The sequence below is a fragment of the Anopheles funestus genome, chromosome 3RL (assembly GCF_943734845.2).
Source record: "Anopheles funestus chromosome 3RL, idAnoFuneDA-416_04, whole genome shotgun sequence".
Classification (NCBI taxonomy): Eukaryota; Metazoa; Arthropoda; class Insecta; order Diptera; family Culicidae; genus Anopheles; species Anopheles funestus.
Window position 1 is genome coordinate 53,763,731 of NC_064599.1, and position 25,142 is coordinate 53,788,872.

At 39.2% G+C, this 25,142-nt stretch overlaps 1 protein-coding gene and 1 long non-coding RNA gene across 4 annotated transcripts; one reads left to right on the forward strand and one right to left on the reverse strand.

Annotated features, from left to right (window-relative positions):
• The first annotated feature begins 740 nt into the window (after nucleotides 1-740).
• LOC125768786 (tetraspanin-11-like) lies at nucleotides 741-25,139 on the forward strand. 3 transcript variants are annotated; one of them, XM_049436889.1, is made up of 4 exons: nucleotides 741-839; nucleotides 23,326-23,450; nucleotides 23,515-23,706; nucleotides 23,959-25,139. In XM_049436889.1, exons 2-4 carry the CDS (start codon nucleotides 23,373-23,375, stop codon nucleotides 24,388-24,390), a joined length of 702 nt encoding a protein of 233 aa, XP_049292846.1. In that variant the 5' UTR covers nucleotides 741-839; nucleotides 23,326-23,372; the 3' UTR covers nucleotides 24,391-25,139. The 3 variants fall into 3 exon arrangements, with proteins under 3 accessions (XP_049292846.1, XP_049292845.1, XP_049292847.1); XM_049436888.1 differs by having other exon boundaries at nucleotides 751-952; XM_049436890.1 differs by lacking the exon at nucleotides 741-839 and adding an exon at nucleotides 2,386-2,718.
• LOC125768790 (uncharacterized) lies at nucleotides 18,453-18,916 on the reverse strand. The gene is made up of 2 exons (XR_007418963.1): nucleotides 18,780-18,916; nucleotides 18,453-18,705 (listed from the first exon to the last, which is right to left on the reverse strand). It is a non-coding gene; the product is annotated as an uncharacterized LOC125768790 (long non-coding RNA).
• Nucleotides 25,140-25,142: the final 3 nt, after the last annotated feature.

Genomic DNA, 25,142 nt, shown 5'->3' on the forward strand with positions numbered 1-25,142 from the left:
AAAACAATTGTTTCTTAAAAAAATAAGAAAATGGTCGGAAAGTAATTAGGATGGTTAGCGCCCATAGTGCATCTTCGAATTTGTTTTTTCGTGAACTCGGATTCCAGACCTAGTGCATCTCTTTCTTATTATAATTGTATGCCCTTTGGTTTTGTATTTAACTATGGGAATGTTAGATGGACATTTTTTATTTCCATGCTGTTGAAGAACTTGCGTAAATCCATTTATTAAAAAGGTAACCATCCGTTTACAATGATTTTCCATGAATTAATCAAACCAGGCAACTAATTTTATTTTATTTTATTTTAATTTTAAACATTTACAAAGATAGCTCATGAAAGTAGAAATAACTTGAACATCTGTTATTTAATTGTTGTTTGTTTTCAATTGACAATTGTGATCGATAAAATTTGATTGTAATTGAATTTCGACAGAGATGTTAAACCTTCATGATAAATGTTTTTTATAAAAAATACTATTACTGTACTATTTATTTAATTACTGTTTGTAATAAAAAATAATGCTTAATCATTTCTAAACTTTGTTATTTTTTTTTAAATTTTGTATGTTAATTTATTTTGCCTTAATTTTTATGAACTTAATTATATTTTCGAATAAGAGAATTTTAAATTTAAAATGTAGAAAAAAAAACAATAAAATGCGTTAATGCCCTTTTTCATACCTAGAGTTTGACAACTCTGCACGAGTAGCGTCCTACGGCGCAACACGGGACTACCACCACCAATAACGAATCATTTTATTTCAAATCTCGCATCGAGCTGCACGCGTTTACTCTCTGCCCAAAAGTGCTTGACAAACGGTCACCGCGTCCACTACAGGTAGTGTGTTGAAGGATAGTAACCTTTTCAAAGCTCTAAAATCTTTTTCGGCAGGTGATTTTTGTGTGTGTGTGTTTCGTACTATTCTATCGAAACGTAGCCCTCCTTAGCAGGTGTGTATAAAAGTTTGGGTATTTTTTTTTTGTTTGCATAAAAGGGAATGCGTGCGTGTTGTGAAGCTTAGAATAAAATAATGCGCAGTGTTGTTTTGCAAATGTATGGTGCTGAACCCGTGCTGAAGTTAATCGTGTTTCAAAAGCAGTACTCACAAGGCGAGGTTAAACTGTGAAAGGCGTATTTTTAGGCTTCGGTTGTGCAATGTTGCTACAGTGGATAGCGTCAAAATTCGCCGTCGGAGGAAGACGGTGGCAATCGGATGTTTTATGTTATTAAAGCAATATGTGTCTGTGAATAATTCAAAATGCGAAGAGTCCTAACTAAAAGTACGCCATACGATGATCTTCTCAGTTGTGTGTTGATTTCTTTTTTTTGCTTGTGTACGATCATTCTACAGATTCTGTGTATTAGTGGTAGCATGAGTGTTGTTAAACGTTACCAACTGCAACTGTACGCCTTCAAAACTTCTCCATCAGGTTGTGAAGATACTAAACTTTCAAGGCTAACATCGGTTCTGTGGGAAGCGTCTCATGCATTTGCACAGATAACTACTAAATGATCGTTATCTACGCGTGAAATTAGTGTTTTAGTACGTATGTGAAGGCGTTTATTTTGTTTAGTGAAATAAGAAATATTTTCCCCGCTATTTTTTGGGGACTGTCTGTGTTGCAATCTTTGTGAAGTGTTTGTTATTTTGAAAGTTTCTTTACGTTACGTGTTGGCTGTATGTGTGCGTCATTCTTCGAGTGAAATGGCGATCTGTCGATTCTCGAATTTGGCAACGCTGTAGGAGAGCTTGGCGTACCCTAAAAAGGAACCGAAACAACCGCGCTCAAAACGACGCCCAATCATGGCAAAACTAGCATCTTTCGTGAGAGGAACAAAATTAAAATTTTGTTTTTTTTTTGTGATTTATAAATTTGTTTTCTTATTATTAAGTGCTTTTAATTTCATTCCCATATATTGCTATTTGTTTTATAAACTTAATAATTCTTCAGATTTATGAACACTTTTGTATCGCTCACGAATTTAAACCCTCTGGAGCATAAGAACCAACATTGCATAAGCCTCCTCCTACAGGTGGGCTCCCAAAAGCTGCACCATTCGGAGAGTGCTTTAAGCCACAAAACGTGAACCCGCATGTTGCACCCTGCCAGCTGCCCTGACCCGAGAGTGAGCCAGCGCGCGCTCGCACGTAGTTGGTGCACGATTTGGTAAGCGTACTGGTTCCACCGTACCTGGTGCAAACGGACGCCGGCATGGTATGGAAACCTTCACACGCGAAAGGTTGTGCACATTCGGTTGTGTGCATGCGAACGCGGATCGTGCCACTGCGCTGGTGTGCGTAAGTTGTGCGGTGGCGCGAGCGCGCGCGTGGTCGTCATGGAGCTGCTGGAACTTGTTTTTTTTTCTTCTTCTCAACAAGCCACCTTTAAGCTTGCCAAGCAGTAGGGGGCTTAAAAGAGTTCGCCCGCGTTGGTCATTAAGCATTTTTCCCCCTACAGCACAACTCCATACCATCCTTTCCGCCTGTTTCGTTGCCGGTATGCTGAATGTTGGCCACTGTGTTACTACTACTGTGTGTAGTATAAATTGACCGCTCGTGGCAAGTGGAATCGTGGCGAACAAGCGCACTGCACCCACCATCGCAGTGCAGCAACAAACGTTCCCTTTCTATACCAGCGATGAAGTCACTCGATTCTGTGTTGAAAATGAGTTTGCATCGAGCGTATGCTTGATCAACCCGCTGGAAGGTTAGCGAGTAAGTAGGAAAGCCTTTTTTGACCTCTATGTGGGAAAGAGAGAGAGAGAGAGAGAGAGAGAGAGAGAGAGAGAGAGCGAGAGAATCACACAAATTAGACAATTTAGGCTCCGCAAAATGATGAACTTGACTTATTTCGGTTTTTAGCTTATAACCATGCTTCTTATGAGCATTTTTGTTTGTTTTTCTCTGCCTTTAAAGCAGTTCGCTTCCGAACGTTATTTATAATTTAAGTGCGTCCTTCACAAAAAAAAAATCTCACTCCGAGTGCAATTAAGCCAACTCGCGTATTCATTTTATTACGCCGCGTTTCTTCACATTGACATTCCATTCCAAACGCGATAAATACGCTACCGGCCATCGCGAATAAATACGGTTTCGTTTATTTGTCTGTAAAGTGGACAAGAAATAAATTGCAGTTGTTAATGTTACTCACACAGTGTTCAGCCGTTTGCTAAAAACAGTAAGCGTGAATTTCAATTTCAATGTTTCTGTTCTGTAAAACCATTTTGTGGGAAGATTGTAGGCAGCGTTGTAAAAACGATTTTTTTTGTTTGTTGGCACTGGCACGTTGAAACCCAAAACTGTTTGATTAGCTTGGAACGATTTTTTTTCTACGTTACGCTTCTTCTTAGAATGTACCGCAACTAATGTACACGGGATGGCATTGACCCGAATATGTCTGGTCTGGTGTGCTGTTGTTGGTTTGTTGTTGTGGGGGATTTGCGTTTGCCAACCGTCAATACTCCACGGAACCGTGGATTTCACGATCGAAAGGGACTGCCAGACACTGATTGAGTGGAATAAAAAAGTAACGATTTGATTAATGTATGGAAAACGATTTTCATAAATTAGTGATGCATCATATAATCTCATTCGATCCGCAGTTTGCTTCCTTGATGAAGGAATGGCTCTAATGATTTCCATCATCGCGCGGTATCTTATCGGCAAAATTGGTCGGAAGTATATATAAAAGTTGTGACTTTGGATCATAAATGTGGTTTTATTTAATTATGGAATATACGAGTAAATTTTGCTGTAGCTATAAATTTTACATTTTGGAATATAATCTGCTATAAATGCTTTATTGAGATAGTTTGCTTTACTATATTATCGTAAAGCATTAAAATTGTATGTATATAATAAGTCTTGATCTTCCCTTGTTCCGAAACACGACTTTATTCAACCAGTTCAAGAAATACAGAGAGCGTTCCTCTCCGTTCGACCTGATCTTTCCATAGATCAGGTAAACAAGGTTCTTCAGTCGAGTATGCCGATACACTATATTTAAATATGGTATAATTATACCAACCTTAATTATATTTTTTAACGTTTGTAGATGTTTTTCCATTAACATTTAGTAAGAAAAAGAAATCGTTATCTGCTTATTATTCTTATTATGGCGGAAGCTGTTAATTATTAATGGTAGATACATCTTTTTAACAAGAAGGCCATATGATAAAAAAAAGAATACGAGTGAAAAATAGTGGCGTTTATAATAAGTTTTATGATCTAAGCTAAATGTATTACTATGCTCAAGAAGCCATAAACAAATGGAATAAACCAGAATTACTATAAATCAGTTTCATTTTACTATAAATTTACTATGGCAGTCGATATTAAAAAAATAAATACGATGTCGACTATTCAGGTGGATTATACGTCATCCTGAAAATTAAAATTGCACAACCTAGTGGAAATTTTCTCTTGTTTATTATTTTCCTTTAAGCATATTTCTAATCGTAAATACATTACTCTCTGTATCATTATATATGAGATTTTGGAAGGCAATTTCATGTAGTAAATGTCCAAGAAAAGTCCAATAAAATTATCTAACAAACGTGCTACTGATAGGAAGGTGTGTAAGCTACTCCCTCCGTGGGAGCTAACACGCAGACTGATCTTTTTGATCGCAACAACAAAGTACGTCAAGAACATAAATTGTAACACTACGTGCCTAAGATTCTGAGACCATTAAAATCCATCATAAAGACTCGCAGCCTGTGACATTTCCTGCTTCACAGTACGGTAGGGCACTCACCACGGTTTTCGGTCGTAAATTTGACAACGTATCGCTTGTTTACGTTTCTAATGATACCGCCCGGCAACAAACACTGCCGAGGGTGTACGGCACGTTCATATGTTTCTTTTTCGAAACGATCAAAATACCAACCGATATAGAGCCGCGTGCTGTTGAACGAAATTTAGCGCGTCGTTAAGTGTCTGTTGGGTCGGTTCGGTAGACGTGGGCGTATTTGTCATCGGTATGGCAACGTGCCGATCTTGTTTGATATGGCGCACACAGTACGCTCGCACGGGGTAACGATGGGTAAACGGTTGGTTGGTTGAATATTCGAAAGGAAGGCCCATGTTGTGCGGTTATCGTAATGGCTTTATTTAGAAATCGTCAACCGAAACAGATCGTTTGCGGGATGATAGGATGATGTGGGCGCACTGATCGATGTTTAAGCTTGCCTTTTGTAAAGGTAGGGGTGCGTTATTGGGTTGCTGTGAAAAAAAAAATCAATGAAAAACAAAGAACATTATTTATGCTATTCATGCTGAACGAGAAACAAAGAAGAATATTTAACATTGTGTTAAGTGAAGAAAATGTTTGCCTCTTGGTGTAGTAATGGATGAAATAATGGTTAACTTAGAGTTAAATATTAAAATAATATTTTTTTTCGATAATGTTTTTTTTAATTCTTTATCTTTTCTTCAGTCGGCTTAAAAAAGTTTATACGATGTGACTTTTAATTCCAATCATTTAAAAGCTCTAATGATATTATTTTATGAAATACTTTTTTCCTTCCTACCACCGAACCACCCATTCGCTGATGTAGCTTTATTAAAATTCTCCACGGAGAAGGTACATTAAGGGCGTACGATCACCAATGTTGCCGCCACTCGATGATCACACAATCGATCCGTCAACTCATTCATGCGAACAAAGCACGACACGTGACTGTATGCGCGCGGAGAAAAGGCGTTGCACAACACCAGCTGTAAGCCACGGATGTTACGGAAATGTGTCGTAAAAATCGTTCATGTTTTTTATCAAAACATTAGAGCTTAGATGTGGTTCAATGCAGTACGAAAAAAAACCCCGCCATAGATCAGATAGTGTTTCCGGTCACGTTTTTGGGGGAATAGTAGTGTCGATGTCACCGGTGAGATTTAAATAGGAAATAAATTAAACAGAAAGGTAGATAATTTATCGTACTTTGCATCCATCATACACCCGGGAAATGGGAACCGCACAATCTTTCGACCGTATTTCATCAGTCAACTTTCACTCATCGAGCGAGGCGAGTCCCGTTTGACTTGAGGGGGGTTTTTTAAGGGACCAACGATTTACTATCTGCCGTGAGTGGTAACGATTAGCATAAATCATTGAAGTAATGTGTTCCATTTCCATTTCGACATTTTCAAACATCACTGAACCGAACCGAAAGCTAGTACGCATTTGCTGCCGCGAGGGTGTTATGCTAACGAGAATTTCTTGAAATTGGAAAAACCAAAAATAAAAACAAGGTTCTAAGCAGGAAGAATATTTTAAGAAAAAAGGTTTTTTTTGACGAAGCGTAAACAAAATAATTATTTTGAAAATAATTTACGATTACGTTCGCGTCGATCCTTCGAACCGGAACTGAAACCGGAGTGTTAACGGACAAGCGATCCTATAGTGAGCAAAGCTCCTCGCAAGAAGTAAGGGTGTCAATTTTGTTTTGTTTTTCAAATGACCAAACCCCTAACAAACTGAATAGTGTGAATTGTTTTATTGGGGTGGTATATTCTTAGCATTTTTTTTGGTTGAAAAATATTCTGTCTTAGCCGCACATAAAGCCGGAAGTGTAATTAATTAAGTTGTACGTTTTGTGCGGTGCGGTGAATTCCGTAGTGCGACACATATGCTTCCATACATTGGGGGAAAAATAACGAAAAACAATGCGCCAGGTGCGTTTGGGCAAACAATAGTAAGAGGGAGAGTGTTTAGAATGTGGTGTGGAATCATGCGATGTGTGGAACAGGTGTTTTGGGAAAATTAAAATAAAGTTAGCGGGTAGTTCAAGGGCCTTTGAATAAAGCAGCATGAAACCGATTAATATAAATCGCTTGTGCGGTTTGTGGTCGGCCAACGAACGAAGGAACGAAAGATAATACGATAATTAAAAATATTTCAAATATTCTTTTAATGTGTGATATTTTTATTTACATGCCAACATTGTTCAAAGAAACCGATGAATAATACGTTAGTTGATTGAAACAACATACGATCAATTGGGTAGTGAAATGTAAAAAAAAAAAAACCAAAAATAGTTCGACAACTGAGGCCATCTTTCAGGGTTGATTTTTTAGAAATAAATCAATAAAGAACAATTCGTACAATATGTACGTGGAAAATATCTGATTTATTCCAGTAAGATTATGGTCAAATGAATTAGGAAAATAAGAAGAAGAAGAAGAAGAAGAAAAGGAAAAAGAAGAGAACGAAGTGTTAAACCACGAAAGACTTAAATGAACAGAGAAACAAAAACTCTAGGAAGGAAAATACAATCTTTTTGAATTTTAATTTTTTTTTTACAAATGTCTAGTAATAAAATAGAAATGCTTATCGAACAGTTTTTAGTTGTATATAAAGTCCTGTCAATTAATTTTGCAGTAACCCAGCAGGGATCGAATTTTATCTAAAACGGCCTCCAGCAACAAGGTGTGACTAAAATAAGTCTACGAAGCGGTTAAATGTCCCACTGCGGAACGTAAAAAAGACCAAAAACCAGAAAAAGTAGAGTGAAAAAGAGCAATAAAAGAAGAAAATTCTTAATTTGGTCTGCTGGTTCAAAATCACTGAATCGCAAATCGATGTAATATTATTAATCTATAAAAATAATGCCAAATTTCTGTTTTGCAGTAAAATTTCAATTAAAGTGTTGTTTATTTATAGCAAATATATATTATTATAGCAAACAATCCCAAATACGATTTTCAATCTGCGTTTGAAATCTGCCAAACTTTCAAATAGTATGTTGAAAAATCGATTAGTTTTAGATTTAGTTTAGTATTTTTAATGTGAAAAAGGTCGATTCTTTTATACAGAAAACTTGAAAAAAGCCCCTTCGTTGTGAACACAATGAGTATTCTGCTCATGCAACTAAATGTACAATGAACTTTGCCTTTCTACTCATACTACTTACCTGAAGCGTACATTGACACGTGCCCTAATCAATCACATAAAACACGCAAAGTGTCCATAAAAAGAGGCCCGGTTGACACTTCCCTAGGCCCGTTTCCGGTTTGCCGTTTGCGAGTTTGGAGTACAAAAAAAAAATAATTCCAAGCCGTTCGTATCGCGACTGACGATTGTCCTGGTGACAAAGCAAATGAGGAGGAGATGGGTGCAATTTTTAAAACGAGATTCCTATCGCGTTTGTCGTCTGCATAGAACCATTGGAGAAGTATTGGTTGTATGCTGAAGCAGTCAGCTAAGGTCAGTGACATTGTTTTTTGTGAGTAGGAGACATGAATAGAACGTTTCTGGCGCTATAAAAAAATACACTAGACTAGACTACTGGTCTATCACTGGGTTTTCCTTCCCAAGATGCATCACTTTGAGAGAATCGTCGTCAAACTAATTAATCTTCACCCATATACAACCGTTCGGACAACGTTCTTGAGCGACATTTCACATGCTTGACCATTTCGTCGTATGCTAATAAGATGCTAACAAGCTTGTTTGACGGTTTAGCCGGATAGTTTGAGATTAAAACTGGTTCGCATTCTTCTTCGCCGCTTGAGCCAGAGATTCGGTAATCTTTATTTGGAGAATTCCAGGAACCAGTTAGATTGCTGGCAAACGTTTATAGCCTCACCTAAATATTGTCTTTGGCGTGTGTGTGTGAATGGATTTTTTTATGAACTTGATTTGGAATAGACAATAGTTTCACCTTAAATATATACGATTGGTTCGCTGTAGGCTAAGGGTAAACTTATTTATTGAATCAGCGGGTTAAATTCTCTGAATCGGTTTCTGGGGTTGAGCAAAAGTATCTGAAAGCTTTAATTTCATTGGAAAGTGAAGCTTGGGGTATCAGAGAAAATTTCCCAAAAAAAAGCAAAAAAATCCATAGAATCGAATAGAATCGAACATAAATTTGTAAGGGACTAATTATGGGGTAGAAAGAGAAAATTATGATTCGTGAGGCTATGGCGGTAGTTTTGACTGTCTTATACATTTTTAAAGCCAGTTTAAGAATATTTACGAATTCAACTTTAAATCATATGATATATAAACATTTTTTCTGAATATATTATTTAAGATTTTTGTGAACATGGAACTATTGAATTTTGTTTTAATAATACTTGTTAACATAAAACATGATTTCTTTATAATTAATGTTTTTTTCCTAAAATCCTTCCAAACTACTAGATTACTTTCAAGCTCAAATTAGAATAATTGGTTTAATAACAATAAATAAAAAATATATTGCATACTACCAGGCGTGATGACGTCACACAAAATGCGGAGGTATGACATGGAGAGGAATAATACACTTATTCTTAACTTATATTAATTCTATAACAGTTTTTTGTGTATCTGCTTCAAGCCCTTGTAAAGCGTTTTCATCCATGGATAAAAACAAGATCTGTATGCTGATTTGCGATAGCGAAATTAGGATAAATTAAATCTATAAAGCCATGATTTGCACACCAGACAACCAATCAATTTACCATTCGATTCGATTCGGTAGTATGGCAAATCTATTGAAGCAAGAACCCAACCGACAAAAAACGCTTAAAACGCTTAGCAACCGACGTCGAAACGACGTCGTTTCGACGTCGAAGGGAAGTACTTTTTCGACGAATATTGTGCGTTTATAGTGTCGAGTTCAAAACTTGATGAAATGAGAAAAAAATCTACTCATCCCATCCCCACCCCCTTATGCTCACTCTCACGCTCCTCACTCTGCTTTCTCATTCTCCTTCACCTACGCCTGTTATGTTATTTTTAACTCTAACTAAAACTTTTTCTATATACTCCTATCTTGTGTTTCATATTGGATTTGATCAAAGGCCCCACATGTCGGTTCTAATGCATTTATTGATTTGAATACGCTGCTTCATAGAGAGGGGTGATGAAAATGAGCAGTTTGTATATTCCAAAGCAAGAGCACCGCACAACACAAGAAGAAGCACGCCTGCTGCAACATTATTGCAAAAAATGAATGAACGTTGAATTCAATGCAGGAATTTGAAACTAATTTCGGGTTCGATGAATATAACCGAACCTGAATCTCGAAATGGCAAACATTGTATAATCCACTGGAGTGGAATTTAGAACGCGAAGACGCGATATTTTTTAGAAGTTTTTAAAAGGAACTGAAACGCGGATACGACCGTGCCTTTTGCGTTGTAAACTTGTAAGTGCTTTATTCATAATTTCTTTCGGCTTATATACTAACTTATGGATCTTGAGTCTTAAAGGTAAAAGTGAGATGAAGGGATTAAAACGAGATGAAATCATTTCTATACGATAGCATTTGAGTTTGATCCCGTAGCATTCGTAATGCTTCCTTTGTGTTTTATATTGGTTGTTATGATGAGCATGATCAATTTACGCTTAAGGTCCGAAACTCATATGTTTATCCCAACGCACTTCCGAGATTGTTTACGCTTATGCGTAGCGCGCCATGACCCAATTTACTGGATGTTTTAAGATGCGATTTCGCATTCATGTCAACAGCACCCATAATGCATTATCAGTATTTGTTTTGATTCTCAATTTGCGATATCCGGTGCCCGAACATGATCGCCTGAACGTACGACCTAACGCTTAAGATCAGAACGCGTGCTGATTGTTTATGTTTTCGCGCGTCGCGCTGTGACCGTTTTATGTTTCGATTCTCGTTTAACGCTTAAGGGTCTGAACGCTTTCTGGTTTGTCTTTGTTTATACGTATCGCGTAGTGACCTACTTTACTTTGCTTATGATTACTTAAAGTTCTCACATGCTCGTTCTATGAGAATATGTCGCGTTCGCAACATTGTAGATTCGAACCGTGAATCAGAACGATTGATTGTTGCGTTCACAACATTCCGGCCCTCGTAAAACTATAAGTTTTACCAAAATACGCAACGTCTTAGCTATGAAGAAATGAGAATGAAAGGTGTAATCTAACTTTTCGTTATTTACCTAATAAAATGCGTGCAATCATTGACGTTCGCAATTGTTGTTACGCGAAGAGCACTGCGGTTGAGGATGTGAAGCTGTAGGAGTCGTCATCTCGTTGTTTGCTGGAGGCGCGACGGTTTCAAGTGATGGAAGCAGAAACCTCGGTTTGCCGTGGCACGGAATTACCTCAATCGTGTGCGGTTCTTCATTTCGTTGTTCTTCTAGCGGAGTGTTGACGTAGTCTTGCGTGGTTGCTTTGTTGGCTGCTTGCTGTCTATGGCCGCGATGAGATAGCAGATTGGTCAAGGAGTCCCAAAAGGATGCTAACAATTGCCACCCTACTCCGTAGATTTCGAATAGAATTCTGCCATGTATTATTGTATCTATTATGAATTTAATAGTTCTTCCACATACATAGATACCGATAGCTGTTGACGTAATGTTTCCGAGCCAAGTTGACCAAGAGACTAGTTTAGACCAGTATTTTTTGAAGGCGTTGTGAATTACCTTTTCTGACACGAGTCCATCGAAGGTAAATCCTTGCAGATTCGGATGTTCACCGTTGATCATCTTATGTAGTACTGATGTCGCTATTCTTTTATCTCCTTGTTCATACACCATATTTTTCATTTTTTGTAGGCTTTCGGCGTCGTAGACACCGCTCTCCATTAGATTCGGCAATGGTGTGTATGTCCAGCTCGTTACGATATCGGTTGTTAGTTGTTGTGGTGCTGTTGTTTCACGCAAGCGTTGGTCGGTCGTATACCATCTTCCACCGATGGTAAATTTCGCAGGCAAGAGCGGAGTGCAATCCATTTGCGTGCCTCTTAGTTGTAACATTCTGGTTACTGGAGCTATGAACATTGACCGGTTATTGTATTTTACCGGAATCTCCTGATAGCAGTCTTCTTTGCTTTCGTATGTAACGTAGACTGGCTTACATTCAAGGATGTATAATACTTCTGCTGCTACGACGGCCGTATATCCGGGACGTTTCACCAGGTTTGTGACGAATTCACTAGGATTTAGTCGAGCCAGAGTCAGCTTGGTTTCCAGAAGCGCCTTATCGATTTTGCACATCTCGGTCATTACTGTGAAGTATACATCGTTTAGCTTTTGGCCGAGATAGTTTTCTACCAGAGTGATTTTTGAATTGAAGTACGTGAATAAGTCGAGGTTTCTTCCGTCGACCGCTTTTCGTTGGAATGGCGATTGATAACCACTTAGCTCGAGGATGAATATCTTAGGATGGTCGGTGACGTAGCTATTGAAGCCGCATATCTGTGTAGCGTCTCGAGCTCTTATCGAAAACATATGCTCTTTCGAGATTAAGGTGTAAACTGTATTCGCTGCATTTACCTTTGCATTATCGATGGTTTTGTTCACAGTACCTTCATAGACGATTTCGAAGTCGTTTCGCTCGCATTGCCGCCGCAGGTCCACTTCCCAGGTGAGGTAGCCGTAATCTGGATCTAGACACCAACCCGTTGTATGCGCGCAAACAAGACCACTACGCAGCGTGATTTGATCGTTCTCGAGGTCTGCCGTAGCCACGTAGTCGTATAACCCGATTTCGTACTCGTAGTATACCAACGCGTTTTCCCACGTGTAGCTCGATGTCCGATACGTTCCTCCGCTGCAAGCTGTTCCCTGGATGCTGCCTACGATGAGTGCTTCCCCCCTTGTGGTGTGATTGCGACGCAATTCCCTAACCTTCGTATTGATTGATAAAGCAATTTCTCCTAACGTTTGAGCTAGTTTACACTCCTGTGGTGTAAATTCCTTAACGATATATTCATAGCTTCGTTCATAATCTGATATGTGTGAAAAGGCGCCACAATGTTTAATTGACCGTTTAATGATTACTTTACATTGATGAACGTGAACAATAGTCTTCGGGCTTCTTTGTAATACTTGAATACGTATTTCTTCAGTCGAAACGTTTTTGGATGGCGGAACGCAAGATGCTACGTCCATAAGGGAGTAGCTGGTGATATTTATATCGTTGTTAGCGCAGTCATACGCTATTAAACCCCTTGCTGATTCCCCAATTGCTTGTGCTGAAAGAAACAAAAGTATTAGTATGGCCATGGTAATGGTATTTAATTTAATGAATTTAGCTTGTGACGGCATCTCTTTTATATGTACCGCCTCCGGCCCTCGTTTGAAAGCCGACACTTTTGTAGTGTTTGCTATTAATGTGTTTCTATACCAATTGCAGGGTTTTATTTTATTCTTTTTTCCTTTTATACCTGCTCGGCCACGATCCTGATTGCAGGGCGTTTTCGGTTTTTCAAATATCGCACCTACAAACTCAGGATTTTCGTTTTCTACCGTTTCGACGGTTACGTCTTTAGGCCACTCTTTTCGATCGAGTGTCAAGAACCTTGGCCCTGTTAGCCATATTGAAGGTTTCGTTATAACCTTTGTAGCTTCATCTGCTGGATTCAATTCTGATGGTACCCATCTCCATTGATTCATTGTTGTTGTATCGAGAATTTCTCCGATACGATGGGCAACAAACGGTTTGTATTTACGATGAGAGGATTTTATCCATGCCAACACCGTTTTAGAATCGCTCCAAAATGTTGTTTCGGATGCTTTGATTCTCATTTCACTTTTTACCGTGTCCAGCAGCCTAACCCCTAATAATGCAGCTTGTAATTCTAAACGAGGAATTGATAACATCTTTATTGGTGCCACTCGAGCCTTGGCTGCGAGAATTTGAACGTGCGGTTTACCATTGTCCACGCTTCTGGCGTAGATAACGGCCGCAAACGCCTTATCGGAAGCGTCTACAAAGGTGTGTAGCTCTATTTCCGATGTGAGCGATTTCATGATCCATCTAGGAATACGAATATGTTTGGTCTGCTCGATGTATTTCAACCAAGTGTTCCATATTACAAATAAATTATCTGAAATTGGTACGTCCCATTCATTCGTTTCTTTATGCACTTCCTGCATAAGAATTTTTCCTTGTATCGTTACGTTGGATATTAATCCTAACGGATCAAAAGAACTCATGACAAATGATAGTACTTCCCGTTTGGTGGGAGGCCTTAACTTGAGAGACACATCGGCTGGTAGTTTATCTAATTTCGAATGAAATCCGATGTTATCCCTTTTAGTATTCCAATAAATGCCAAGTATTTTTGATTCCTCATTTTTGCTTTCTAGCACCTTTATGTTATCTTCGTTGACCCTATCACTTGATATAGTATCGAGCAACTCTTTATTATTTGAACAGAATTTGGTAATAAAGAAGCCCCCTTCATCGTGAGCCTTTATAACCTGTTCCACTGTTTCTATTGCCTTGTTTATTGAGTTAAAGCTGTCATTATAATCGTCGACATAATGTTGATGTACGATTGGTGTTAATGCTAGCGGGTATTTATCCTTTAGCCGTTCGGCATTGGAATTTTTTGCAGCCTGTGCGCAGGCTGGTGAGCAGGTAGCGCCAAAGGTCATTACCTGCATGACATAAGTGTCTGGACTACGATTTTCGCAGTCTAGCCAAAGAAATCTTTGGGTGTTTTGATCCTCTTTGCGGATCTTTACCTGGTGGAACATTTCTTTTATGTCACCACAAATAGCATATTTACCTTCACGGAATCTTAAAAGAATTCCGAATAACGAGGTTGTGCTATCTGGCCCTGATAATAAGGCCGAATTTAGCGAATGTCCTTTTATTTTCGCTGCTGCGTCAAACACTAATCTTGGTTTGGGCGGGATTTTATTTTTATTTATTACTATAAAATGTGGTAAATAAAACGTGTTCGACGGCTTTATTTCAGTTTCCCAAGGTTCTAGTTTTCTAGCATAACCCTTTTCTACATAGCTTGCGAAAGTTGTCAATGCCCAGTCCTTTAGTTCTGGATCTCTTTGCAATTTCTTCTCCAAGCTTATGAGTCTTGACATTGCATAGTCAAGGCTAGCGGGAAATTGATGATTATCCTTTTTCCATAACAAACCGACTTCATAACGTCCATCTTTGCATTTCAAAGTGCTTGCTAGGATTTGTTTTGCCCTTTTTTCTTGTTCCGATTCCGGAAGTTGTTTTATTGGTTTTACACCAAAATCTTCAACTGAAAAATAGTTAGACATCATCTTTTGGATGTCTTCCTGTTCTTGAATGACCATTGAAAAGTTTGTATTTTCTTGATCCGAATTCCTTCCGTAAACAAGCCAACCTAATTTGGTTTTCATAGCAATGGGCTCTCCTTGTTTACCATATCGATGCTTTAGCCCCATTAACAATTGATTATGTTTTATACCGATTACGATTGTCGGCTGTACATTCTCAAACTCATTAATCGGTAAATTTTTCAAATAAGAGTACTTAAGACACAATTCGTTATAGTTTAATGTTTGTATTGGCAACATTAAATTTTTGATTGTCCTAACGTCTTTTAGGATAAAAGTCTTTTTTGATGCACCTCTAATTCTCAAATTTACGCTTTGACTTCCTTCATGGTCGGCCTTCGTACCTTGAGCCCAAACCAGTTGAAGTGGAATATTTTCTCCCGTTAAAGAGAGTTTCCTGGCGATTTTTGCATCTAATAGGGTTAGAGATGAACCCGGATCTAAAAAGGCGTATGTTTTAACGGATTTATCTTTGTTCATTAGTGTTACTGGTAACACTTGATAGTGTGTCGAAGACGGCACTTGTACCTCGTGATGGTTATTAACGGCTTCTTGTTCAACTGCTGGAGTTGTTCCCGAAGGATGAAGCATTTTGTGATGTTTTGATGTACATCCATTAATACCACACTTTTGTGCGCTTCTACAAGCTTCTATGGCATGATTGTTTGATTTTAAACATCCTGCACAAAGACGTTTGTTTTTAACTATCTGTTGACGCTCTGTGACATTTTTATTCACCAAAGCGTAACATTTGATAGTATCATGTGGCTTGTTGCATATTAAGCATTTTGCCTTTGATTTACTAGTTTCCGGTTGGTCGGATCTTAGCTTTTTCGGCTTTGATTTAGCCTCGCCTTTTGACTCATGGATATTAACGTGTCCCTTTTGAGTAAACGATTGTAACGTACTCATAACAGTTGCGGTTTTCGCATAAGGTTTAAGCCATTCGCATAGTTCGTCTAATGTTTGATCCCTTAAGCTGACTTGTTCCTTAGTTACATACTTGGCTCTATCGAGTTGTATGTTATAGGGAAGCTTTGACGTTAAATCAAGCACCAATCTATGATCACTGAGATAGGATGGTTCTTCCATGAGTTTAATTGTATGCACTAAATTTTCTAATGCATTTATTAGATCAACGACTATATTCTTTGAATCTTTTTTTAGTCGTTGTAATCCATTCAACAGTTCTAAATAAATTAGATCTGTTCCTCCAAATTTTTCTTCTAACCTTTTAATAATTTCGCCTACGTTTTTAGATTCCATCATAAGCTGTTGAACGTGCCTTAAGGCGTCTCCGTTCAAAGCTTGTCTTAAATGGTTTAGATTTTCTAAATCCGTAAATTTGCCTTCTTCGTTTGTTTTGTCAAACGTTTGTTTGAAGTTTGTCCATTCTTTTGGATCACCTCCAAACTTTGGCAATTGCATCAAGGATTGTCTTCGTAAGAAGGTTTCCATGTGCGATGGACCTTTTCTTTCATCCATCATGGATTTGAAAGCGTTGAAAAATTCTTCCATCTGTTGCTTTTGGTTATCTACCATTTTTCCTTGGTTGATAACCATTTCTTTCATAGTGGTGTCCAAACTGGATTCGTCCATGCTTTCCTTTGTTCTTTCCCCATCCTTTTTTGCATATGCCTCCATTGCAGATTCCATACGTTTCAACTTGTATTTAATCTTTTGGCACTTGGGGCATAACCAGCAGTCGGCTGGTGTTGGACTGCGAGTCAGTCTAACGCATTGCAAATGGAACCATCGGTCGCATTCGAAGCATTCCGCCATTGTTTCTTCGGAGGTATCAATACCTTCACATAGGCGGCAGCTACCATTGCGGTTTTTAACAAAGTTGAAAGGCATTTTGGACGAATCTACGATTTCCTTGCCGTATGATAAGAAAATTGACTTACTTGAATAAGCTGATACTTTCCTCTTGTAAATCGGCAGGAGCTAGAACCGAACTGGAACTGGGATGGCTTCGCTGTGATGATGTTGCACGGTACTTCTCTGGGTTTCCCGCGTGTGTCGGATCAATGTTAATGTCTTTCACAATAGTTTTTAGAAACTTTCACAACACAACGTAAAGCACTAATGTTCCTATAATGGTTTAAGCTATATTTGTTGACACAGAATATAAGCAACGACGATTTTGAAACGATCGAAGGTCGAAAACGGAGAATTAAAATATTCGGAGTTTGACGTTACAACCTTTAAACTTGAACAAACACTTAAACCACGGTTTAATTTCACTAATTTTTAAGCGATTTAACTTTGAACTTTTAATCACTTTAAATTCAAACTTTAGTCGAATAAGTTCGACACTGGAGTTATGAGCACTTCTTTTGCTATAACTCCTCTCTGGAGCCACCATATAATCCACTGGAGTGGAATTTAGAACGCGAAGACGCGATATTTTTTAGAAGTTTTTAAAAGGAACTGAAACGCGGATACGACCGTGCCTTTTGCGTTGTAAACTTGTAAGTGCTTTATTCATAATTTCTTTCGGCTTATATACTAACTTATGGATCTTGAGTCTTAAAGGTAAAAGTGAGATGAAGGGATTAAAACGAGATGAAATCATTTCTATACGATAGCATTTGAGTTTGATCCCGTAGCATTCGTAATGCTTCCTTTGTGTTTTATATTGGTTGTTATGATGAGCATGATCAATTTACGCTTAAGGTCCGAAACTCATATGTTTATCCCAACGCACTTCCGAGATTGTTTACGCTTATGCGTAGCGCGCCATGACCCAATTTACTGGATGTTTTAAGATGCGATTTCGCATTCATGTCAACAGCACCCATAATGCATTATCAGTATTTGTTTTGATTCTCAATTTGCGATATCCGGTGCCCGAACATGATCGCCTGAACGTACGACCTAACGCTTAAGATCAGAACGCGTGCTGATTGTTTATGTTTTCGCGCGTCGCGCTGTGACCGTTTTATGTTTCGATTCTCGTTTAACGCTTAAGGGTCTGAACGCTTTCTGGTTTGTCTTTGTTTATACGTATCGCGTAGTGACCTACTTTACTTTGCTTATGATTACTTAAAGTTCTCACATGCTCGTTCTATGAGAATATGTCGCGTTCGCAACATTGTAGATTCGAACCGTGAATCAGAACGATTGATTGTTGCGTTCACAACACATTGTGTAACGATTGTGTTTTTAGTTGCCAATGTTAGATATGTATTAAATAATGAATAATTGTATACATTTTTGTTACACGGTAAACAATGTAAAAACATATTTATTTTTCTTTCCTTCTGTCTTTTCAATACAACCGTATCTCTTGAACCCATAGAAAAAAATAAATACTGTTTCGTGTCGTACTGACGTTGTAGTTTTTTTCTGTGAACGCACACACCAACGTTTCTGATACGCAAGCACTTTCTACCATCGTTAATGAATGTTATCCGTGATTTGTTTCGGGTTTGCGAATATTTTTCGGGAAGGTATCCATTTTCGTCCACCACACTGGTCATTCCTGGATGAATTCTTTTTTGATCCTGAAGAATATTACATCTTTTGAATGCAGTGCATCTCACTTTTGCCGATGCCGACGCATCGGAATGATTTTTGCACACTTTTGACTATTTAGCACTTATTTTCTCCATTATCTGAATCGCTACTGTTTCAGGAATTGTTGATAAAACGCAACAACTACACAAATGGCTAGAAAAAAAACTAAATAAATGTAATAGTTTCTGTACCATTTCTGTGGGAACCGAACAACCAACGTATTCTACCATCAAAACAATAGTTGCGTTAGCGCACCAAACAGCCTACATAGATTAAACGCTTGAAATGTACATGTGTGTGTGAGCCGTAGAGCAAATGACATTTCAACTCGTCGTATATCGCTTGCTCTGTCGCTTGGGAAATAAGTATTTGAACTTTTTCCATAATTCAACCCTTTCAAATAAAGGGTATATTTATTCTAATGCGCCCATACAAACCCATTCATAATTTACCCCAAAGTATACCTATTTCCTCACAGTGCGTTGCATTCAAAATTGAAATTCAAACGCTCCAAATGATAAAGAAACATTCATCCAAAGAAGCGAAACAATCAAACCTCGACCGCGACGACTTGGTGTAGGTAGCGCAACAGCGAAAAGAAGCTTTTGCTTTCACAAGCGCCTTCCTGAAGGGGGTTTTATTTGGTTTCCACCAATAGCAATGATTGTTATGCTCGCAGGTTTGCGCACATTCCATTTCTGCATGCATCCTTAGCCTGAATAAGATTAGATTTACGTAACATTGCGACAAGATTCAACCGCTTTGAGTTTAAAATCGTGCGAGCAATTTTAATTCACTTGAAGCTGGTTTTAATGGTCATGTTAAGAGGCGCTTCAAGTTAAGTGTTTTTTTGGATAAACTTTCAAAGTTTCATCGGGAAACTATGCAAAGAGCACAAAAAATCATTTCAACATTTTGTTGTGGTTAAGTTTAAAGGATAAGGAAGCTATCTTATGTTTAATGTACAGAATTTAGTTATCGGTAGAAACGTTCAGATGCCCGGTAGGGTCATATGACTCAAGTCACGAGTTCCTGTAGCGTTCTCGCAGCAAAACGACATTCCAGATGTATGACCGTAGAATAAACAGCACGGTAGAAATAGAACTCTTAATTGGAGCTAGTCATAGAAGCGAGTCACGTTCCATGTTTTGAGCGATCGTAACGCGTAATGATCGGTTGTCCTTCCTTTGCTTTAATCGTCGGTGTTTTGAATATTGATTTTAAAGTGCTTGGCAAAACAGTACTATAATTGAACTGTCCTATGAAATCAGTTGAGAACGGTGGATGAATCATTCACTTCACTTAACAAGAAACATTCCAATGTCGCCTGATTTATGTCAGTTGGAATGTTGAAACCGGATTAAAGAATGTTTGTATAATGCGGTGGATCACAAATGATGTTTCGATTGTGTTTTTTCATGCCTTAATGGACAGCAACCCAACTGAGCTAAGTTTTATCGGGTATGCGTTTTTTTTTCTTGTTAGTACATTGGCTTCTGATCGAAAGAAAAAAAGACACCGGGAGCCATCCACACATTGGTGTGATATTGACGGCGTGACAGTGGCTTATTATGCTTCCCGATGGGGGTAGTCATCGCCGCAAGAAAGTTGGAACCAGTGTATTGAGGAGAGGTTATGTGTGGTGTCGTGGATTTTTTGGTCAATCGAGCTGAACTGCGTGAATTAAAGCAAATTTGTGGAGGAATATTTTTTTTTGTTCCGTATCTTGAAGTTTATCTCAAGGAAAAGGGCTTATATGCCATTATGCTTTAGGGGTTGTGCTTTAATTTGTGTTTGTGGAAAGGTAAATTATGATCAAATTTAAGATAATGTGTGAAGTTTTCTTATATTGAGGAGTACCTTTATTGTGATCAAAGTTATCAGCAAATTCAGATTTCTGGCTTTTCGATTATAACTTTCAGTCATATTAAGTTCAAATTATTTATTTAGTTGAACAATCTCAACCTACTTACTCATATTTATCACATAATGGCTTATTATTGATATTTTAAGTCAAATATTAGTCAAAAAACCAATAGATATGAATCTATGTCCCACCTGACAATTAATAATATAAGCCCAATAAATACTAATGAGTCTTAAGAAAATTAGGAGAAATAAACGAAAATATACAGCTTTCGTAGCTTTATCTGTCGTCATGTGCAATACATGAATTAACAGCTTTAAATAGATAAAACTACTTAATTTATCACTGTCATTTCAAAAGCCATGCTGTACGAACATTGTTTGTAGCGTCTTATCATTAATCTACTGATATCGTTACTTACGCATTCAAAAATAGCGCCATAATGAGATTGTTAACGTCAAGTCGATTATCCCCGAACTGGTGTTCCTGGGGTTATGTTGTATCCAAGAAATAAAAAAAAACGCCTGAACCACTACAAGAAGTATCACAACCTAAACGGACTGCCCCGTTGCACAACGATGAGCGATTGGATTTGGATGAAAAAGCGTTTCAACTTTCCCTGTCGATGTTGGTACACATGCGAAAAAAAACGAACGGCGATCATCATGAACGATCTTTAGATATTGAGAAGCCATATTTTTTGGAGCGTTTTGTTATTTTATTTCCTGCTTACTTGTATTTATTTTTGTTCAAATTTCTTCCCACAAAAGACGAACACCCTTTTTTCTTAAACTAATTGCTTTTAACGTCTCATTTGCGCGTTAGTCTGTCGTCTTCCTTCGGGGGACGTGGAGATCGCGCATTAATGATGGTTTAACCTAGCAGGCAAAAAGAAGGTGGTCCTACACGGTGCTTCCCAGTGTCGTAACCATCGGCCACCGATGGAACATGCTTCCCAAACTGGGCTGCACCAAAACGGTCGGCGACATAATCGGACCCTCACGGACACCATTAGACGGCACGACGGTTTGGTCTCGCGTACGTGGTCGCTCGTGCACGGACGACTTGCAGTTGCGTAATGCAACATTACCTACACTTTACGCCAGCATCATTGACCGACCTGGGATGGGCCTGAACGTTCAATTCAGGCAAAACGCAAGTAGACCGTGTGCAAGCGTGGAACTTGTAGCAAACGCCTACCAAAGTTCGTTCCCAGGACAGCCCAACCAGCTAGTTCAAGCTGATCGGCCAGGAAGGGAGAGTATATTGTCTGGTTAAGAGACGCGACGCAAAAAAAGCGAAAGTACCGTGTGGTCACTTCCCAAGGAAACCGGAACCTCGATGGTCAGGGACGGTGGTTCGACCGGTGGAAGGTTACGAAGGTACGGTGCGGTGAACGATTTCGGCATTGACCCTCGACCGTTTCTTCGATGAATGGCAGTGTTGCGTTCACTTTTTGAGCGATACATCTAGATGGATGGGATGCAGGAAGTGGCCAACATTGCTGATGCGTTGATATCGGTGAGCATCGTTTTACGTAAAAAAATTGAATGATGTTTAAAGATCAATCAGATGAGATTTGGTACGATTTGTTTGGGAGGCAGCAAAATTGACTACTGCTAATCTGGATTGAGTCGGATGCACAAGGTAACTTAAGCCGTGTTCAATGTTACAGTGGTTTCTCTACAGTAGTACCTCAATTAATGTAATCCAAGCGAAATTAATTGCTCTGTAGCCCATACGAGTACCAGTTTGTCTAGGTATTAAAGCATGGAATAGTTTCTCACATATTCTGTAGTAATGTATCTAGCTTACCTTATTCATCGTCTGCGAAATACATGAAACATATCTACAATCGGAGTCACTACTGCGTCATCTCATGGGGGACATCTTTAGAAATAGTGTTCTAGAAATATGGTTTCACCAGATCTTCCAGCAACGGAAAGCATACGTAAATAGTGCGTTTCTTACCGACGTAAACATCTTCCCCCCCTGATCCGGTGACCTTGGTCAAGTATGCGGATCCACACACTACGTCCGGACGTTGATGAGCGGTAGCTGCTTCACGACACTGTACAACATAACGTGGCGTGCTACACTTGTGCCAACCGTGGCCTTTAACGGTAGCCCGGTGCCCTCGAACGTTGCTTACAGTCCGGAGAAACTATTGGTACCAAGACATGTGGTTGGAGCTGTGCGTAAATGCGCACTGTACTTTGGCAGTGGTTTCTACGCTAAAGTCAATTAAACAATTGACATCGTGCACAAAGCAAAGGGGAAGGTTTCCATGGTTGGAGTAAGGGAAGTGTTTACGGTAAAACAATTGTAAATTGACACCCATTGGTAATGCGGACTGTATCGAAGGTGACACTAAGCGTAGCTCGTTGTCTACCGCTGAGTCACGCATATGGTAATCGACATACGTTATCAGATCGTTACGTATATGCGCACCAGGAAAAGATGAAAACAGTGTTGAATGATATGAATTACTTTCGTCCGATTATATCCGCTCATTGGGTTATGGAAGTTTAAATGCATAAAGAAAGGAATTACTTTTTAAGACCATTTTAATTTTTGCACGAGGTGATAAAACATGATTTCCAAAATTTTGTACCCTTTCGATAGTCCGGAACAATCATAGGTCTTAGTGATTGTAGGTCTTTAAAATAGAGAAGTCATAAAGATGTTCCAAACAGGTGGTTCCGAATAAGAAACTGCAATTGTGTGGAGACGAATAGCCGAAAAGTGTATTCAAATGATTATCTTCCAGCAAAACGTCTAGTAATACGATCATCTTTCATTTTTTTCCAGCAATGTTTTGAGTACAAAAAAATATCCAACAACTCATAAAAAATTTCACAAATACTTTACAACGTTTCCCAACTTGTATTTTTTTACCTTGGCAGGTTCTGCATCACTGCTGGCATTAGGATAGGAACAAGAACCATACATCATGGGATCCGGAGGTAGAATGGACTGCTGCGGGCAGTGCGTTAAGTACAGCATGTTTGTGGCCAACTTTGTCATCTTTGTAAGTATCAGCGCTGTGTCACAATCCCCCTGTACCGGGAATTAACAACACTATTGCATTACAGCTCGGTGGCGCAATCGTGTTCGGTTTGGGCATTTGGACACTGGTGGACAAACACTTCATCAACGAGCTGCTCGGTACGAATCTGTTCTCCGGTGCGGTATATGTGCTGATTGCCACCTCCGCCCTAGTTTGTCTGTTGTCGTTCTTCGGATGCATGGGCGCGGCTAAAGAGTACAAGTGTATGCTGCTGACGGTAGGTTACCCTGTTCCAAATGGCTTATTGTACTGTCGCTTAAGTAGTAGTAGCTTTTAAAACAATTGGAACAACCAGTTATGCGCACTACGGGCTTGAAGTTGTTGTTTTTTTTACGTTCGATTATAATGCTTCTTTTTTTCCTTTTTTCCGATTGCGTGTATGTGTCTCACCTCACCTTCCACCATCCTTCCCGGCTCTTTGAACGCTTCCGGGGCGCAATTGCACGCTGCTTCCGGATTCTGATTGCAGTACTTCATACTGGTGTTCCTCATCTTCGTGACGATGCTGATCGGTGGCATCCTTGGGTACGTGTTCCGCGAGAAGGTATCACAAACGATGGGCGACGAGATGCGCTCGTCGATGAGTTTGTACGGTACGCGGCGCACCATTACGACGGCATGGGACGAAACGCAGCAGCGATTGAAGTGCTGCGGCGTCAGGGGCCACACCGATTGGCGCGGTGAAATCCCACAGTCGTGCTGCCAGCGAACACTGGACGGTTATAAGCCGTGCGTCGAGAATCCTAGCCCGGAAAACATCTACATCAACGGTTGTCTCGAGATCACGTCCAGCTACATACGGGATAATGCGGCCATCATCGGCGGTGGCGGTATTGGTGTTGCAGTGCTGCTAATATTCGGCATGATATTCTCGTGCTCACTGTTCCGGATGATTGAATAAACATGATGGTACATCTGCAATCCAGCAACCGTTCATACGTTCCCTTGGCTAGGCTCTGAACCGACCGGAAGCAGAGCAAACGGAAGGTTGAGTACAGCGAGCAAGGTTTCCATCCTCCGTGGAAAGTATTGCGTGCGGGACATCTGGTTGCACACTGAACAAGCAATAGGGAGCGTTAATCCAAGTCGCACATACTTCGTACTTCGATACATTAAGACATCTACTTTTACAGCTCGTTTCTTGTGACCCTTTCGTGTTGAGTCAGCAAATGTTCTGGACAGGCAGAACTTAAATTGCAAGCTTAAACAGCATTCCGTCCATGCGGCACAATCATACCTTGTGTAGTTTCGTTGTAAAAGCGCTAAGAACTAGCGGGATTCATAGTAGTATGCTCATGCTATCTGCTGTATACATAGTTTATCAGTTTTTTTTTGTACTTGTGCTTCCCTTCATTTGAACGTAGTAATCACACGTTTCCCTGTGGCGTTGGACAATGTTTTGCGCTTCACGCAGACGTAAGGCACTTTCACATCCTGCTCTCATTACATTCTAATTGTTAAGGTATTTTTTTTTATTTTAATTTAAAACACAATCGATCGGCTGAAGCGAGACGACAAAAAGGGATTGCAAATTGTAAGCCACGACAAAGAAATTGAAGAAACAAAATTTATGCTACCACGAACGATTGTATAATTCCATGTGCTTTTATGTAGTTTTTAATAAACAGAAAGGAACGAAAAGAATTTAAATTT

Coding starts and splice junctions, on each gene's coding strand:
- LOC125768786 (XM_049436889.1), top strand. CDS start 23,373: ATGGGATCCGGAGGTAGAATGGACTGCTGCGGGCAGTGCGTTAAGTAC. Junction 23,451..23,514: donor TGGCCAACTTTGTCATCTTT/GTAAGTATCAGC, acceptor ATTGCATTACAG/CTCGGTGGCGCAATCGTGTT. Junction 23,707..23,958: donor ACAAGTGTATGCTGCTGACG/GTAGGTTACCCT, acceptor TTCTGATTGCAG/TACTTCATACTGGTGTTCCT.